Source organism: Apteryx mantelli, chromosome 22 (assembly GCF_036417845.1).
Source record: "Apteryx mantelli isolate bAptMan1 chromosome 22, bAptMan1.hap1, whole genome shotgun sequence".
Classification (NCBI taxonomy): domain Eukaryota; kingdom Metazoa; phylum Chordata; class Aves; order Apterygiformes; family Apterygidae; genus Apteryx; species Apteryx mantelli.
In genome coordinates, this window is record NC_089999.1 from 8,876,803 (window position 1) to 8,894,041 (window position 17,239).

Below are 17,239 nucleotides of genomic sequence, written 5' to 3' on the forward strand. Positions count from 1 at the left end.
CCACTCTTCCCCCACAAAGCCCCCACAGTGCACCCTGCTCTCCCCACAGCCAATTCCTCAATGCACCCTGCTCTTCCCAGCTACAACCTCCCCACGCACCCCACTCTCCCCAGTGCACCCTGTTCTTCACCCTTACCCACCCCCCAACACATCCTGCTCTCCCACATGCACCCCACTCTCCTCCAACCAATCCCCCCTGCACCCTGCTCTCCCCCCTACAAAAAAGCCCAGTGTGCCCTGCTCTCCCCCCAACACACCCTGCTCTCCCCCTAACCCCTGCCCCAAAGCACCCCACTCTCTCCCCTATGGACCCCACCAATGCACCCGGCTCTCCCCCAACCAGCCCCCCCCATGCAACCTGCTCTCTCCCAATGCACCCTGCTCCCTCCCCAATCAATCCCCCAATGCCCCCGGCTCTCCCCCTTACAGACCCCCCCAATGCACCCGGCTCTCCCCCAGTGCACCCGGCTCTTCCCCCTTACAGACCCCCCCCCCAATGCCCTGGCTCTCCCCCAATGCCCCCGCCTCTCCCCACAACCAATCTCCCAATGCACCCTGCTCTCTCTCCAGCAGCTCCCCCCCAATGCACCCTGCTCTCCCCCCAATGCACCCAGCAGACACCCCCCCAAGCGCCCCGTCCTGCCGACTCACCCCGCCCCGGCCCGCGCTCGCCGCCGCCGCCGCTCCGCGCCGCGCTCCCACCCGGTGTTTTTATCCGCCCCTCCGGAGAAAACAGGGGCCGCCGCTGATTGGCCGCCGCGCCGACCAATGGGCGCGCCCGCCGCCGCGCGCCGCCGCCGGGGGGCACGTGCCGGGCCTCGCGCCCCCGGCCCCGCCCCTCGCGCCCCCGGCCCCGCCCCCCGGAAGCGCCCTCTCCCCCCTCCCCCCCCTTTTTTTTTTTACCCTTAACAGAAACTTGCGTTTCTGCCCTGGCCCCTGCGCAGCGCCGCGGAGGGGTTTCGAGCAACGGCCCCAAAAGCGTCTCCGTACCCGTTAGCCTTCCAGCCACAGCGCCTCGCTGCCCGCCACGCTGCCCGCGCCCCCTCCTGCTCTTACGTGCCCGGTGTTAATTAAAGGTTTCTGGGCAGAGCGATGACGAGAGGGACGGACACGCAAAATGTCCGCTGCGGAAAAGGCCGCCTGGCAAATCCGTGGAGGGGACGGAAAAAAACCATCCGCCAAGGCGTTTCAAACGCGGAAACGAGGCCGCGGCGGGGGGCGCACGCGTCCCTGCCTCGACGCCGCTCCGGCCTGAGGAGGCCCAAAACAGGGCCTCCCGCGGGAGGCACGCGGAGCCCCGAGCGTCCCCGCACTCCTTGCCGGAGGACGCCCGGAGCCCGGCCAACGACCTCCAGGTCCACGCGGCAGCCCGGCGGGGCTCCCCCGGGGCCTCCAGGCCGGAGCCGTGCCGTGTTCATCACAGCGATTTAAGGACTGTCGTTCTGCTCGTATGTGTACAGCCAAGAGCAGAGTAATTTCAGTTAACAGGCACCAAATCTGTTCCCTAGATCCCTAAGGAAGATTGCCCCCCCCCCCGGCTCCCCTGCCGTGGGGGGACGGAGAGCAGCCCCTGGTAAGGGGCTGCTTTGGCAGCCGGCACCCGCAGGCGAGCGCCTGGCCCCGCTGCGCTGTCGCCCCGGCACGGCCGGGCTGCTGCGTGCCCAGGGCTAACAGCAGCCACTCCAAGGCTGGACAGAGAACAACCATCCCTAGAGACCCCCAGGACCAATAATACCGTCAGCAGACTGTTTCATAAAATAAAATCATTAAGGCAGGAGTGTGGCATTGGATCTGAGGTCACCAGAGCTCTGCGCTCTTTTCATGTTAAGTATCTCCTTGAAGCTTTTCTTTGCAGGACTTCTAGCCAGGTCCTGGTTCGGAGAAGGGCTTGGCGGGGGTGGGGGGGGAAGGAATTGTGCTGCTAGAAATTTGCACGTGATTCCATTATAAACCAGGCTCTTCCCCACCGGTGCGTGGACCTGCTGCTGCCGGAGAGGCACCTCCGCGAGCTGGTGCCACACGAGGCGGCACGTGCCGACGTTGGGGTCGATATCGCTCCCAGGCCCTCTGGCGCGGTAGAAGGAAGGTGGCTGCATAAAATCATGACGGCTGATTTTTTTGCTAGCTGAAAGGGTCAGGAAGATCCTTGCGACAGGCAGGCGTCACTGACTCGCTCGGGGAAAGCCGAGGGCCTGGATGCACGTCTACCCTTGCATCACCGAGAAAGGGGCAGGCTCGGACGGGTGGGAAGAGGAAACTCTTCGGCCTCCGATGTGGGAGAAGGGTCAAACATTGCAACAGCAGTAACGTGGATTTAAGCCAAAACAAGCAAAAAAATATCGCCAGGAAAACGCCCCCCAGCCTATATTGGTGCAGCGTTGTTAGCAGAGGCAAGGGAGCCTCGCGTTGCCCAAGGGCCCTGGGAGACCTCGGCTGGAGCCGTGTCCACAGTAATCCCGGTGGCTGTGCTGAAGAAACATGAACTCGGACTGGCATGGGCACGAGGAGGGCTCTGAGGTTACTTGAGGAAACGCAAAGCCCATTGCATAGGGAGAGTACGGGAGGGACTTGGTTTTCCTATCCTAGAAGGAAAAAAAAAGGAAGCTATCAGGTGATTACTGCCGTCTATAAATACACCCAGGGAATGAGTAAACATCATGGAGAGAAAAAAAACAGAGCGAAGCTGAAGAACAGCACTGGCACAAAACCACATTTATATAAACGGGCCAGAAGGAGCCGAGGTGGGAGGTTAAAGCTCCCGGCTGGCTGGCAGGGAAGGTCGCAGCAGACTCCTGCGGGAGCTGCTGGGCTCCAGGCAGGGCTTGAGCAGGTCGCGAAAGGGGGAGGATGACACGGCTGCGATGATGGGGACGGACCCTGGGCTCCTGCAGTGCACGGCCCCGTCCCCTGTTCCCACAGCTGGGAATATCCTCGGAGGCTCCGGCTGCCCCGGTGCAGACACCTGGTGCAGGACTTGCCCGCAGGAACCGCTTGCTTCAAACTGCTGGGGGTTCCGGAAAGTCGGAGACATGGCACCAAAACGCACATGCCACCCTGACCCATCAACTCCGGCTCATGGACCTCCTGCGTCCAGAATTAAACCCAAGCAAAGCCCTGACAAAGCATCCTCTGCAAGGAGATACCGGCGTGACTGTGCTACGGGAGGCGTCCGGGAAGGTGCTGCTGGTTTCCCTGCCCCGAGGCCGGGTGAAGCCGCTGCCCCAGGCCCCGTGCTGGGCTGGGGACATGTCCCACTTAGCGGATCAGCCTGCGAGTGCCGAGGGCTCACGTGACAGTGACGGCCTCAAAGCGAGACGTGTGTTTCGGTGTCGGGAAGGGCAGGCTGAGTGCTGTCAGCGCTCTGCACGCTGCACCCAGGGCGAACCAGCTCACGTGACAGCCGCTTCTGGCAAAACGCAGCTCTGCTCGCAGGCTGAAAATATCCAGCTGATTAGGAAAAAGAAAAAAAAAACACATGGCTGCTTGCAAATAACACGTGGATATGTTCCTGCCACTGCGATAAAATAGCTTCCAAACAAAAACTAGCCTGTGCAGAAAAGAGGTCTGTCCTCGCCACCACGCGAGTCCTGCCAGAATTAGCGTTTTATTTCTGCAACAGAATATTTGGTGTTATAATCACAGCAGCCGAAAGCCGGAGTGCTGCATGACCGGTTGCAAAGCCGGAGGTCTCGCCCCCAGGGGAGCGCACGGGTTCGGCGTGTCGCCTTGTGGCGAAGCCCTGAAAAAGCAAAAGAGAAAAAGTAAGATCCATCCTGCACAGTGGCTATTTCATGAAACACCCTGAACCTTAGTCACAACTCAGCAGTGTCAGAGCAGAAGCAGGATGAACACGCAACTCTGCACGTGCCGCACCGGCGCCTCCTCCGGGCTCGCGGACCTCACTCTGGCGTCCCGATGGCCACGGCATGCTCACGCACGTAAGCGAGAGTGAGGAATTAACCTCGACTGAACCAGGAAATAATGATAATAAAAAAAAGCCTAAGGCTGCAGATAGTTTCCACACTTCTGAGAATATTTCTGGTCCTTGACTCGCACATCTTCGATTCAGAGCGGCGCTCGGAAACTGAACTCCTGGTGGGCTTCAGTAGAAATTTTATTTTCATTTGGGGGCTTTCAAATCAAAATAACAGAAAACATACACAGAGCTTATTTATATATGTCTAAAAACAGTTCACGCTGCGAATCCTCTCCGGCTCGGTGGGTGCCTGGCTGTGTGCGCACCAGCGAGGCGCACGCCGCTCCATGCGTTTCTCCGTCTCCCCATCCCAGGCACGGCGTCTCCGTCCGGCACGTGGTGCCAGGCCCGTCCGACAACCCCGACGAGCTGCATCACGTTCGCCGCCTCTCTCGGTCATCCACGGCCGCACGTTGCAACCGCGGGAACAGCACTTCTGAGATGCAGGGAGATGGCGAGAATTTAGGGGACCCGTCGAAATGCTGTTTTCTGCTCCGGCTTCATCCTGGTCGGGACCAGCGCGGGTGCTGGGTGCACAGGCTCATGTCCGCAGCTCGGCTGCCGCGTTTGCTCCTACGCGGCTGCAGCTCAGCGGCCGCACGGAGCTCAAAGCTGAACGTAAACCCTGTGTCACGCTGCAAACCGTTCGGCGGGATGCGGGTACGCAGGAACGGAGGCAGCCAGAGCCTGCCGCGAAAGCAGAGCTGCACCGATAAGCCCGTGCGGCCCCAGCTAGCCCCCTAGATAAGCTGCTGAAATTAATTTTGGCCGAAGCTGCTTCTGACAGCCCATCACCCCTCCCCGGCTGCGCGCCACGGATAATCCCCGCCGGCAAGGAGCACCTTCGCGGCAGCTTTACCCCATGCCTTGGCAAGGGAGAAAGGGCTGGGATGGGAAGAGGGGGACACAAGACCCCAGAAAGCGGGTGGAAATGTCTTTTTGCCCGTGTGTCTCCAAGCAGAGCCCCGGCTCGGATTGAACCCCGGCTCTGGCTGGCGCTGCCCCCTCGGCAGCGGGACGGGAGGCACCGGGGAGGCTCAGCCAGCCTCCGGCTTGCAGCGGGCTCAGGTGCCGGCCGCGCTCCCAGGGGCGGCCAGCGGCTGCTCCGGGCTGGTCCTCACGTTCTCGTATTTCGGCTCTTCCTCCCCCGGGGCGGCCTGGCCCGTCGCTTCCAGGCTTGGGGCTGGCTCGGCGCCGGCCCCCTCCTGCGCCCCCGGGCTTTTTGGCTGCCTCGTCCCCGGGAGGCGTTTGCTGGTGGGTGGCTCAGTGCCGGCACCGGCGCTGCTCTCCCTCTGCTTGGAGCCCGGGGCCGAGTCTCTCCGCTGGGCCAGGGCGCGCCGGGGCGGCTTCTGGATGCCCTCGGCGCTTCTCCGGGCGGGGGGCTCCTCCTTGGCGGCCCTCCGGGCCCACTGCGCGCTGCCCAGCCGCTTGAGCACGGCCTGGACCGGCCCCTTGCCGCCGGCCTCGGCCTCCCGCCCCGCCGTGCCCACCGTCACGTAAATGGTGGTGACGCCGGGCTCCTTCCCCCTCGCCTCCCGGCCGCCGGCTTTCGCGGCCGCCTCCAGCGCCTCCACCCTCTGGGCCACCTGCCTGGTGCTGGAGGCCCCGCGCCGGCGGCCCCCCGCGCCGGCGGCCCGGCGGCTTTCCTCCGCCTGGGCCAGGGGCTCGGGGCTGTCGCCGCCGCCGTCGTTGTCCGGCCGGTCCAGCAGGGGCTCGGCCGCGGCGCCCCGGCACTGGGGGCCGAATTTGGTCCCTTCCGCGAAGGACACCGAGGGCCGCTTGGCCTTGGCGAGGCTGGAGGTGCGGGGGATGGCGAAGGGCTGTGACACGTCCTCGGAGCTGAAGGCCGACGGGTCCGGCAGTGCCTCGCCGGCGGGGGATGCCCCATCCTGGAGCTCGGCCCCCGCCAGCACGGGGACGCCTGCGGGAGACGGGCCGGCGTCAGGGACCGGAGCCGGCGGCCTTTCCCCTCCAGGCCAGCGCACGGGTCCGGGCTTGGGAGCGGGATGCGCTCCGGGAAGGGGAGCGAAACCAGCTACGTCACCTTCTCGGGGGGGCACCGAGTACTCCGGGCCCTCGTTGTCCGTGTCGAAGGAGGAGAAGGAGCTGTCCGAAACCCACGTGGCAGATGGCGGCTCAATGAAGCTGGGATTGAAGGGGATTTCTGCGTCGTGGTGGGAAACTGCGGGGGAGAAGAAGAAGAACCACCGCGGGCTGGCGCCCCGTTCCCGGCGGAAACCGCGCTCCCAGGCTCGGCGGGCTCAGCCCTGCCGGGAAACACAGGGTTTCCCCCCGAAACGGCGCGGGGCGCGGGGTGACATCCCGGCTTTCACCTGTGACTTTGGGAAGCTTGGAGCCGCTCAGGGAGAAGCAGGGCATCATGGCGCTGAGGTTGGCCAGCACCCGCCGCACGTGGTGCTTCATCCGGGACACCACGTCGTCGTCCGCCGCCGCCGCCCTGCGAGCGGGCGCCGGGATCAGCAGAGGTTTTTCCCACCCCGCTCCCGGGAGAGGGGCAGGGACGGGCCAGCCCCGGGCAGCTCCAGCCAGAGCTGCTTTCCCTCGGGATCCCCTGCCGGAGCAGGGCCGGTTTCTAGCAAAACTACCTGTCCCTGGCGTCCGCCTGGCCGGCGCCGCAGCAGCAGCAGGCGCCGCAGAGCAGCAGCAGCAGCAGGGGCACGAGGACGGCGGCCGCCAGGGCCGCGTGGTCCTTAACGCCTGCGGGGAGACGGGGCACGCGTCGGGGCGCCGCGGGGACACCACCGACGCCAGCATCGCCGCGCCACGGAGCCGGGGACCCGGAGCGATGCCGGGGCTGCTCTTACTCCAGACGCAGCGGCCCCGCACGGGGTGGCAGGTCCCGCGGGAGCACTGGCAGGCGGAGGAGCAGTTCACGCCGAAGTATCCCTCGGGGCAGGTCTCGTTGCAGCTGCAAGAGAGAGGGAAGGAGGGGAGGACGGGGGGGGGGGGGATGCGCCCCGGAGCCGCCGGAGCCCCGGCCGCGCGCCGTGCCCGGCGTTACCTGCCTCCCCAGTAGCCGGCCCAGCAGACGCACGCTCCCGACACCGGGTCGCAGCTCCCCGACACGCAGTCCGGACATGGCTGCCGGCATCCATCCCCGAAGGTGCCTGCGGGGCAGGAGCTGTTGCAGCTGCCGAGCGAGAGGGAGATGGAGACGAGGGGGGGACGTCAGGACGGGTGGCACCCAGGGGCAGCCCGTCTCCGCCACCCGCGCACGCGGGCGCCCAGAGCCAGTACCTGGGTCCCGTCCAGCCGGGCTCGCAGCCGGCGCAGGCGCCGCTCTCCGAGTCACAGGCCTCCCCGGCGCGGCAGCGGGGGCAGCGCTGGTGGCAGCCCGTGCCGTGGTAGCCGGCAGCGCAGCGCTCCTGGCACAGGGTCCCGTTCCAGCCGGGCCGGCAGCCGGCGCAGGCCCCGTCCGCCGCCGCGCAGGGCTGGCTCCCCTCGCAGCTGCCGCAGCTGCGGGGCAGAGGCGCGAGGGGGAGGTCAGGGCACCCCCCAAACCCCCCCGGCACCGGTGTTAGGTGTCCCCAGGGGTCCACGCTGCAACGAAGCACCCTACAGCACGTAATGCTCCGTGACGGCAGCAGGGCAAGAGCGGAGCAGGGATAAATGCTGCTGCTTTAAAGCCCTGCAGAACGGCACCGGCGATGAGGGTCGGAGATTTCTGGATCGCGCCCGAGCTTTCTGCTAGATTTAGCAGGACGTTTCTTTCGGGGCAACGCTGGTGCTGAATCGGAGCGGTGCTCAAGCCCTCCCCGGGGACGGGTCTCCCTGGCCGAGGGGGCGGATGGAGCAGCCGGCGGCCGCAGGCGGATCCGCCACCCGCCGGACGCCCCCGTCGCGGCCGGCTCACCTGTGCGCGCACTGCGGGCCGTAGCTCCCGGCCGGGCAGGGCTCGCGGCAGCTCCTGCCGTGGTAGCCGGGGCTGCAGCTGCAGTGGCCGCTGAGCGGGTCGCAGGCGCCGTGCAGGCAGTCGCAGCGCCGCTGGCACGCCGGCCCCCAAAACCCGGCCTTGCACTCGCACTTGCCCGTCTCCTGGGTGCAGGGCGAGAGGTTGCAGGAGCATCTGAAGCTGCACCTCCTGCCCCACCAGCCGGGCAGGCAGCGGCAGCGGCCGGTGAGCGGGTCGCAGCGGGAGCCGGCCGGGTTGCACTGGCACTGCTTGGCGCACGTGGGGCCCCACCAGCCCGGCTCGCAGCGGCAGGCGCCGGTGAGGGCGTCGCAGCGGCCGCGGGGGCCGCACGGGCAGGCGAACTGGCAGCGGGCGCCCCAGTGGCCCGGCAGGCAGGCGCAGCGCCCGCTCGCCGCCTCGCAGGTGCCGCGGGGGTGGCAGAGGCAGCGCCGCTTGCAGTCGGGGCCCCAGTACTGCTCGGGGCAGGCTGCGGAGGGAAGGAGACGGCGGGCGGTCACGGCGCGGCCCCCGAGCCCGCCCGCGGCCGGGGCGCAGCCGAGGGCTGAGTCCGGACCTGTCCGTCCGTCCGTCCGTCCGCCCGCCGCCTCGGGGGTACTCACGGGAGCTGCAGTCGGCTCCGAAGAAGCCCGGCTTGCAGAGGCAAACGCCGGGTCTCACGCACACCTCATCCGCCCCGCAGGCGTCCTCCCCTTCGCACAGAGCTGCCGACGGCAGGGCAGGGCCGTCGGTGCCCGGCCGCGGGGAGCGCCCGCCGCCCCAAGCCGCCCAGAGGGGCTTTGAACCGAGGGCCGGCGCTGCCGTTCGGTCAGCGCCCGGCGGAGGGGACGCCCCGGCCGAGTGCGGGGACGCGGCACTTACCCGCCGTGCACTCCCGCCCTTGCTGCTTCCAGCCGGGGCAGCACGCCAGGCCGGCGGGGAGGCTGCAGAGAGACCGGGGCCGTCAACGCAACGCCCCTCGCCCCAGCTAACGTTCACGGCTTCGACCTCGAAGGGAGGCAAAGCGCGAGCCGGGCGCTGGGGAAGCCGCGGCCCCCGCGGGCATTGCTCCGGAAGGAAGCCAGCAAAATGGGAGGAAGCGCCAGGCGCTGCAGCCCGAAGTCGGCCGCGGGGCCGGACGCCTGGCGCCGCCGGCGCCGCGGTTCAGGCTCGGTGGCGGTCGAGCCCGCCGGGGCGGACGCGGACGCAGTGGCACGGCGTGGGCTGCCCGGGAGCGGCGCCCGGTGTCGAGTCGCCACGCGGGAGAGGCGGCGCAGCGGCAAGGCGGGAGGGACGCTGCTGCTAAGGATTAGCTCCCGCTAAGCTCCCGACCCGGGGGAGAAACCTGACGGTTTTGCCAATGAGACGGCGCCTCCCGCATCCCCCGCCTGCCCCCGCGGTGCCTGGGGAAGGGATCCGGGGGCTCTGCCCACGCGGCTGCCCCTGGGCCAAAATAAGCCCAGGCACACGGCGCCGTGGCCGGGCACCCGTCTCCCTGCTCCGCAGGGCTCCGGCAGGAGCGGGAACGCTCACCCAGGGGCTCCCCAACGCCGCCCCGCTCCGGGCACCGGCATGGAGCCCCCGTGCCGGGCTCCCCTCCTGCATCCGTCCATCCCAGGACAGAGGCTGCCTGCTGCTGCCCGCTGCAGAGCGCCCGGCGCCTACCTGTCCGTGCGGCACACATTCCTGCCGTCCGGGTCCAGCTCCTGGGCCGAGCCCTGCACCCACAGCCACAGCTGGAGGCAGAGGATGGGCCGGGCGGGCGCCATCCCGGCCGGGCGCGAGGAGCCCCGCGGTGGGGCCGCCTGCGTCCGTCCCGTCCCGACCCGGCCGCTGCTTCCCTCCCGCACGTTCGGCCTCTTCCTCCCTCCGGCCTCGGGCTTCTTCCTGAGGAAACGCCGGAGGAGGCGCCCAGGTCCGTGCGTCAAGGGGCGCGGAGGGAAGGAGCAGGCAGGGAATGCCGCCGCGCCGGCTATTTTTGGCCGAGCCTGGCTGAGCCCGTGGCAGCCGAAACGGGCGGTTGTGGACCTGGGCGCGCACCCGCACATCTCGCCCTACGGTTTCCCGCTCCCCGCCGCCATCCGGACCTGCTCCGTCCTCCCGCAAAGCCGTTTTGGCCAGCGCCTCCCCAGCCCCCGGGAAGCTCTGCCACTTGCACCCCGCGGGCGCTGCCGTCCCTCTGCTCCGTCCCGGGGCCGGCGAGGCAGCCGCCCCCTCGCCCCCCGCACGAGCGCGGTGCGCCCCGGGCCCGGCTCTGAGCCGGCCGGACGCCAGGACCCGCCGCCTTTGCTGGCCGCCGTCCCACCTCGCCGGCTCCCCAGGAGCTCCGTGTCAGCAGATGCACAGGAAACACCTTTTTCCTACCCGAGAGCCCGGCTCAGGCGGGAGGGTCTTGGGGGGGGGGGAAGCGCATTGCTCCCCGCCGCGCCGGCCTTTAACTCCTCTGCGCCTGGGGACGGCCGGGCGCCGCGGAGCCGCTCCGGGAGGGCCGGGGGCCGCTGGCCACCCTGCGCCGCCATCCCCGAACCCGGCTCCGGGGAAGGGGCTGCGGGGCCTGGCGCAGCTGCCGGCCTTCGCGGCGGCGGCACGTGAGACGCGATGGCCGCCCCGGGGGAGAGCGGCCAGCGAGGCCAAACGCCGGCAGCGCCGCGAAGCCGCCCGAACGCTCCCTCGGCCTCCCAGGAGCAAGGATGGAGCGAGGCTGCAGCAGATGCTTCGTGGGACAAGCAAGAGATTGATTTATTTCTGGCTCCAGTTCTGGAGCTAGAAAATACCTGACCCGTGAGGACCCAGCTGTCCCCAGGAGGATGAGGACTAAGGGGGGGTGACGTTACAGTCTTCCAGTTTCCCAGAGCAGAAGGAAGAAGTCCCGGCACAAAACCGATTCACCCCCGGTCTGAAAAGTGCAAGCGTGGCCGTCGCCGTGCTGCATGCCGGCTGCTTTCGGCCGCTCCCGACGCAAACACCCAGGTGCCCAGCGTGGGTGCGCGGGTGCGACGTGCTCAGCCTCGGCGCGGGCGGGCGGCGAACCAGACACGGTGCTTTCCGCAGCACAGCGCCCGGACGCTCTTCCTTGAGCTTCACATTGCAGGGACGAGGGGGAGGCGGGGTGGGAAAGGGAGGAAGCGAAACCGCCACGGTCTCGGCAGGCCTGCGCAGGGCAGGATGCAGCGAGGCCGCGAGCCGCCGGCGCACGGGAAGAGCCCCACGGGGTGCCGGCGCGCGGTGGCAGCGGAGGGGGACGCGGCAGCCGAGCTGCGAGCCCGGAGGAGCGGCGATTCGGGGCGCCGGCGGCCGAGCCCCCCTGGCTGCACGCACCGCTCGGCCGCCAGCGGCGCTGGGAAGCAGGAGGAGCCGGAGGAGGGAAGCGCCGCGGCGAGGCCGGAGCTGGCGTCCCGCTCCGGTCGGGTCGGGTCGGGTCGGGTCGGGTCAGAGAGGCGGCGTCGCTCTGTCCGCGGAGCCGGCCGCCGGCTCCTTGCTCTCGCCCTCCTGCTCCGGGTGCGGCTCCAGCGAGTCGATGATTTCCCAGGCTCCGGAGCAGCTGGGCGCGGGGGGGTCCTTGCTGCCGCCCTGATACCACAGCCCGAAGCTGCGGGGAGAGCAGATAAGGGCCGTGGGGGAGAGGAGCCTTCCCAGGGAAGCGGCCGGAGCCCAGCCTCCCTCCGAGCCCGCTCCCCCGCGAGCGCCGCGCCGGCGAGGCTCGCCTCTCCCCGCTCCGCCGCCGCGGCCGCCCGGCCCCGCTGGCGCCCGAGCCGACTTACAAGCTCCTGATTTTGGACTCGGGATGCGGAGCGTCCACGCAGTCAGCGCCGGCAGCCGGGAGCCAGGAGGCCTCGTCTTCGTCGCTGCGGCACAGAAAACCCGCGCTGAGTCACGTGGCGCGTCCGGGCCGGCAGGACCAGCCAGGAGCGCTCGGGATACACGGGGATCCCTCCCCGTCCTTTCCCGTGCAGCCAACTGTTTCCATCGCTTCCCGCCGGGAAGCTTCTTCTTGCTCCTCCACCCCCGTCTCTTTCTTACCTCCCTGGTTCCTCTCTCTTCACCCTATGCATCCCAAAGCCGGTGGCCACGGAGCAGCAGCCCCCTCCTCGGGGCAGCTCAGCCGTGTTTTTTCTCCCTGAGCTCCGCGGCAGCGAAGCTCCTGCCCCAGATACGGCCCCGTGTTACGGCAAGTGCCGCCCCTGCTCTGTGATCGCAACCCCCAAGGCTCTTCGCAGCGATCAGCTTCAAACCCGCGCCGCCTGGTCGGCACGCGGCTTGTCCCGGATCGCCGCGGCAGCGGCAACCGCAACCCGCTTTAAAGCCTCCAGGCGTCTAACCCAGCGAGGCGAGCACGTTCCCCCGGGGAGCCGGCCGGCTGCAGGCCCACGGCCGCCGTCATCGCTTCGCCTGGCTCCCAGGAGCCCGGAGAGGATATTCCCAGCCCTGCCCAGGTCCCAGCCCTGCCTCCCGAGCTGCACTCGCCGTGCCGGTGGCTGCAGACCGGCCCGTCCTGTCACCTCCGAGCCGCCGGGGCAGAAGGGAAACGGCCCCGCGCCGCAGGAGCCTGCGAGACGCAGCTCTACCAGGCGGCCAAACGCGCGGAGGCGGGAGCCGGCGGGGAGCCCCGCTGCAGCGAGAGCCCCGGCCTCATCGCGGCGAGGCCCCTGCACGGCGTCGAAGCGGCAGCGGCTCACTCGCGCCGCGCGAGAGCCCCTCGCTGGCGCCCGCAGCGCGCGGCCGCGCGGAGGCTGCAGACACGGCTCGGCACGCTCCGGGCACGGCAAAACCTCCCCTCGCCCGGGATGCTCCGGCTGACGCAGCACCCACAACCCCACCGCTAGCACAGCTTCTCCCCACCGCTTCTGGCCGGACACCCCCCAACGCAAGCGAGCAGCAACAGCAGGTTTTCGCAGCACAGAAGAGCTCAGCCCCCTTCAGACCTTTATTAAGGACCCTAAAAGCCAGTGAGATACAGCTCCACGCATGTCCCCCCATGCCACACAGCAGCTTTTGCGCAGCCTTAGCCCCTGCTGCCTCAAGCGGATAAGCAGTGCCCAGGCTGGCGCTTAGCATGGTCTTCCCCTCCCGATCGTGAGACGTCCGTTGGAGCCAACATTGCCCCCAAATGTCTTGCGGAGCCTCCAGGGACCATCTGCACTGCCATCTTCAAGGGCTCTCTGCTGGGACAGCCTCCAACCAAACCGTGCAGGGACCGGCCCGCCTTGTGCGGTGGCCCCAGTACCACCACCTCGCCTCCCCTTTGCCATGCTTCACGCGGGGCCAAGCAGCATTTGGCCGGGGAGCAGCCACGTGTGACTGGTGACAGGGACATGTGAGTGCCAGCAGAGGAGCGCGCAGGCCCCGCAGCGCTCCCAGGACTCAGCCAAAGCAAGACATCAAGCGCAGACAATAAACCTTTGATCTCTGGAACGAGGACAGGACAGGACAGGACGGAGCAGCTCTTGGTCTGGGGGAGGTCCCTTCCAAGGTGTCACGCCACGCGGAAGTGCCGGAGCCAGCCAGCATCTGCCCTGCACAGAGCCTCCCCGTGCGCCGCCTCCGTGGCCAGCTGGACTCACCTGCTTGCCGGCTCCTCCGCCGTTCCCAGCATTTTGGCTCTGATTTTTCTCCTCTGTTTTTTGATAGTCGATTTCATTGCATCCAGGAAGAAGCTGGGAATTCTCTCTTCGTTCAGCAGCTCCCTGGCAAAAAGAAACCAGCTGGTTAACGGAGGGCCTGGCAGAGAAAACCTCCCAGGAGCATACAGCGGTTGCGGCAGGAGCAGCCTTTGAAGGGCCACAGGCTGCGACAAGGACGGGGAGGACCTGGGCTCGCTTCCCCCGGCTGCCGTGGAAGGACTCACCGCTGGTAATAAGCCAGCTCCTCCTGCACCAGGAACAGGTTGGTCTTGAGCTCGTTCCGCTCTTGCAGGATTTGCTGCAGCTCTTCCTTCGAGAAGCAGCAGTGAGCAGGGCTCTTGCCCGGGCCCTGGCGCAGCGGGTCCTCCTCTGCAGGCAACCGCGCTCCTTCCTGGCGGGTTCGAGGTGGAAAGGAAGTGAGCAGGCCCAGAAACGCTAACGGCAAATAGAGACCCCACCACCTCACCTTGCTAACTCCTGCCTCCGACCCTGCCAATCCTTATGGACTAGGCACTGCTGGCATCGCTGGACACACTCGCTGCTTTTCAGTCTTCAGCGATAAAACAGCCAGACTTAAACTCCTGTATCCCTGCTGGCAGTCTGCAACACCCTGCCTGATCTGGGAGCTACAGGAGCCCAACGCAGCTGCCGGCAGGTTTATTCTGCATCAGCAATGCCCTGCGGCAGGCGGGCCGAGGGATCAGGCTTACTCACCAGGCTGGGCTTGGGCAGCTGGGTTTCAGAGGCAGTTCTGGTCCTCCTGCTGCTCGTTTCCCTCTGGGTTTGCAGCACAACAGCCTCCAGGTCCGACTTCTTCTCCAGCGCGCTCTTGAGCTGAGCCTGCACCACGGCCACCTTGTGTCGCAGGTCCTCGTTCATGGACATGAAGCGATTCAGTTGCTCCTGCAGCTGGAGAACCCACGACAGCCAAGAGTGAGGAACAGCAGCATCTCTCCAGACTTGGCTCCCACCCAGGGACCTTGGCGTGCCCACGGCCACGGGAAAGGCAGAGAGGCCCAAACACCCGCCCAGGCAGGGCCCACAAGCTGTGGCCATGGCCCCGGAGGGAGGTGACATGGTCCCCAGGCCCTCCACGCACCGCACCCTCGAGCAGACGTGCCGAGGCTCCCTCCCACGCGCTCACCGCCTCCGTGTCTCGGCTCTTGCAGACGATCTCGTGGGCCTGGGCGCGAATCTCGTCCCTCTGCTTGTCCACCACCTCTTTCAGCCGCAGCATCACTTCTCGCTCCTTCCGCGCCGTGCTATCTAAGCCCAAACACGAGGGGAACGGGCGTGGGCAGCCGTCCCCCAGGACCCAGGGGCTTCCCCTGACCCCGCAAGGCGGCAGCACGGCGGAGGGCAGCTCTGGTGGAAGCTGCGCACGCTGCCGGGGACGGTAGGGAGCGACACCAAAGAGGGAGGTGGGACTTGTGCTTGGCTGTAGCCAAGATCAGCAGCTAGAGCAGCTTGCGGCCAGGCAGCCTCGCGCAGGGAGCTGGCAGCACCTTCCGGCCCGCACAGCCCGGCCCGATCCGACCTCCAGCGTTGGTGCGGGCACAGTGCCGGGCGCCCTCCCTGCTCCTGCCCGCCGCCAGGCTCGCCTGCCCCTGCCCGCGGCACTGGCCTGGCCCGCTGGGATTTCCGTCTGTCCTTGCACCTACCCGTAGCGGGGAGAGCGACCGCAGGGACCCACGCTGTGCCCCATCCACGGACTAAACCCCTGGACCAGAAAGGGTTCCTGGCTGCTTCCTAACCCACCGCAGCACCAAGCCCACCCTGCTCCCGCGTCAGGCGCCCCGCAGACCCTGGCACAGCACAGGGGCAGACAGGCGCAACCAGCTACACCTGCTCCTCCACCTCCCCTTGCTGGAGCCACCTTCCTCCACCACCGCCTCAAAGCCCTTCCGCTTCTCCCCGGGGGTCCAGGGACGACTCCGTACGTGTTTAGACACAATAAGGCCGTAACCACTTGGCCCCCGCGAGCTTCTTTAGTAACAGCCACCCTAGGACTCCAATTTCTGTACGGCCTCGGGTCCCGGTTTCGGCCAAGCCAACCCCCCCACCCCTTCCTGTTTGTTGTCGCTGCTGGAACTGCCGAGCTTTTCGGGACTTCTGCAAAGGCGAGCTGCAACGCTGCTGCTAGAAAGCAGAGCGGGAACGGAGGAACGAGGCGAGCTGAGAGTTTCGGGCTCTGCCTGCTGCATCCTGACGCTTGCAACAGCAGCCTGCACCCCGCGGCCGCCAGCCGGTCGCACACGCCGTCCCTCCGCGCCCCGGTGCTGGGCGCAGGCTGGGATCCCACCTCCCTCCGTCTCCCCGGCAGCTCCCCTCGCTCCAGCTGGCACGAGGGATATCCTGCCCCAAACCCTTCACCCACGCGCGGACCCCAGGCAGCTCGGGGACGCCCCGGGCGCTCACCTCCGTGGGACTGGCTCTCCGCCAGCTGCCCCAGGAGCTGCCGGTTCTGCTCCTCCAGGCGGGCCAGGCGCTCGGCCTGGGCCCACTCCCGGCGCTCGGCCGCCCACAGCCTCTGCTCCAGCCCCTGCGGGACGAGGACAGCCGGGTCGGCGCGGCCCCGGGGAACCCCCGCGGGCACGGGGACAGCCCTGAGGGGATCCCTGGCGGGGCAGGGGGGTCACTGCTGCCTTTAGGGGATCCCAGGGGGGAAAAGGGACGACTGAGTCATCCGCCACCCCCGAGGGGACAAAGGCAGCCGGGTCAGTGCCTCCTCCGAGGGGGAAAGGGCCACTGGGGTCAGCGCCACCGCTGAGGGTGCAAGGACGAGTCGGCGCCTCCCCCAAAGGGGCTAAGGACGGGCCAGCACCATCCCCGAGGGGACCCCAAAGGGGACAAGGACAGGCCACCGCCTCCTCCGAGGGGACAAGGATGAGCCAGTGCCTCCCCCCGAGGGGACAAGGGCAGGCCAGCACCTCCCCCGAGGGGACAAGGATGAGCCAGTGCCTCCCCCCGAGGGGACGAGGGCAGGCCAGCACCTCCCCCAAAGGGGACAAGGACGGGTCGGTGCCTCCCTCGAAGGAGACAAGAAGGGGTCAGTGCCTCCTCCGAAGGGGACAAGAAGGGGCCAGCGCCTCCTCCGAAGGGACAAGGACAGGCCAGCACCTCCCCCAAGGGGACAAGGATGGGTCGGTGCCTCCCTCGAAGGGGACAAGAAGGGGCCAGCGCCTCCCCCGTAGGGACAAGGACGGGTCAGTGCCTCCCTCGAAGGGGACAAGAAGGGGTCAGTGTCTCCCCCGAAGGGACAAGGACAGGTCAGTGCCTCCCCCGTAGGGGACAAGGACGGGTCAGGGGCCTCCCCCGAGGGGACCGCAGAACCTGCGAGAGGCCGAGCCCAGCCCCGGCCCCGGCCGGTCCCCGGCGCCTCCCCCCCGGCTCCCCGCTCACCTCCGCGTCCTGCCGCCCGGGCGGCGGCGCCTCGGCCTCGGCGCCCGCCGGGGCCACCAGCGCCTCCAGCAGCTCCAGGAGCCGCACGACGGGCGGCACCAGCCCGGCCACGGCGTCGGGCCCGAAGCGGCCCGAGAGGCGGCGCAGCTCGGAGCCCAGCGCGCCGGCCATGCGGTACACGTGCGGCGGCGCCAGGCGGCCCGGCGGCGTCCGCCACAGCGGCTCCGCGCCCCGCGCCGCCTCCGCGCCCCGCGCCCGCTCCGCCATGGGCCGCCGCCGCCGCCGCCGCCGCCGCGCCGCTCCGCCCCGGCCCGGCCCCTCCAGCGCCTC

At 68.3% G+C, this 17,239-nt stretch overlaps 3 protein-coding genes across 3 annotated transcripts in view; all 3 read right to left on the reverse strand.

Annotated features, from left to right (window-relative positions):
* Positions 1 to 678, reverse strand: part of SLC43A2 (solute carrier family 43 member 2) — a 30,252-nt gene extending 29,574 nt beyond the window's left edge. Inside the window, exon 1 of the mRNA XM_067309554.1 lies at positions 652 to 678. The gene's annotated coding sequence lies outside the window, so the exon portion shown is untranslated. The remainder of the gene's footprint in view (positions 1 to 651) is intronic.
* A 3,719-nt stretch (positions 679 to 4,397) lies between these two features.
* SCARF1 (scavenger receptor class F member 1) lies at positions 4,398 to 9,929 on the reverse strand. The gene is made up of 11 exons (XM_067309479.1): positions 9,552 to 9,929; positions 8,769 to 8,830; positions 8,510 to 8,611; positions 7,851 to 8,376; positions 7,235 to 7,453; positions 6,999 to 7,127; positions 6,802 to 6,905; positions 6,583 to 6,694; positions 6,310 to 6,434; positions 6,021 to 6,158; positions 4,398 to 5,897 (listed from the first exon to the last, which is right to left on the reverse strand). The coding sequence occupies exons 1-11, from the start codon at positions 9,653 to 9,655 to the stop codon at positions 5,041 to 5,043; spliced, it is 2,478 nt and encodes an 825-aa protein (XP_067165580.1). The 5' UTR covers positions 9,656 to 9,929; the 3' UTR covers positions 4,398 to 5,040.
* A 671-nt stretch (positions 9,930 to 10,600) lies between these two features.
* On the reverse strand, positions 10,601 to 17,143 carry RILP (Rab interacting lysosomal protein). The gene is made up of 8 exons (XM_067309696.1): positions 16,910 to 17,143; positions 15,926 to 16,049; positions 14,652 to 14,773; positions 14,222 to 14,416; positions 13,732 to 13,898; positions 13,448 to 13,570; positions 11,648 to 11,731; positions 10,601 to 11,475 (listed from the first exon to the last, which is right to left on the reverse strand). The coding sequence occupies exons 1-8, from the start codon at positions 17,078 to 17,080 to the stop codon at positions 11,316 to 11,318; spliced, it is 1,146 nt and encodes a 381-aa protein (XP_067165797.1). The 5' UTR covers positions 17,081 to 17,143; the 3' UTR covers positions 10,601 to 11,315.
* Between the last annotated feature and the right edge of the window lie 96 nt (positions 17,144 to 17,239).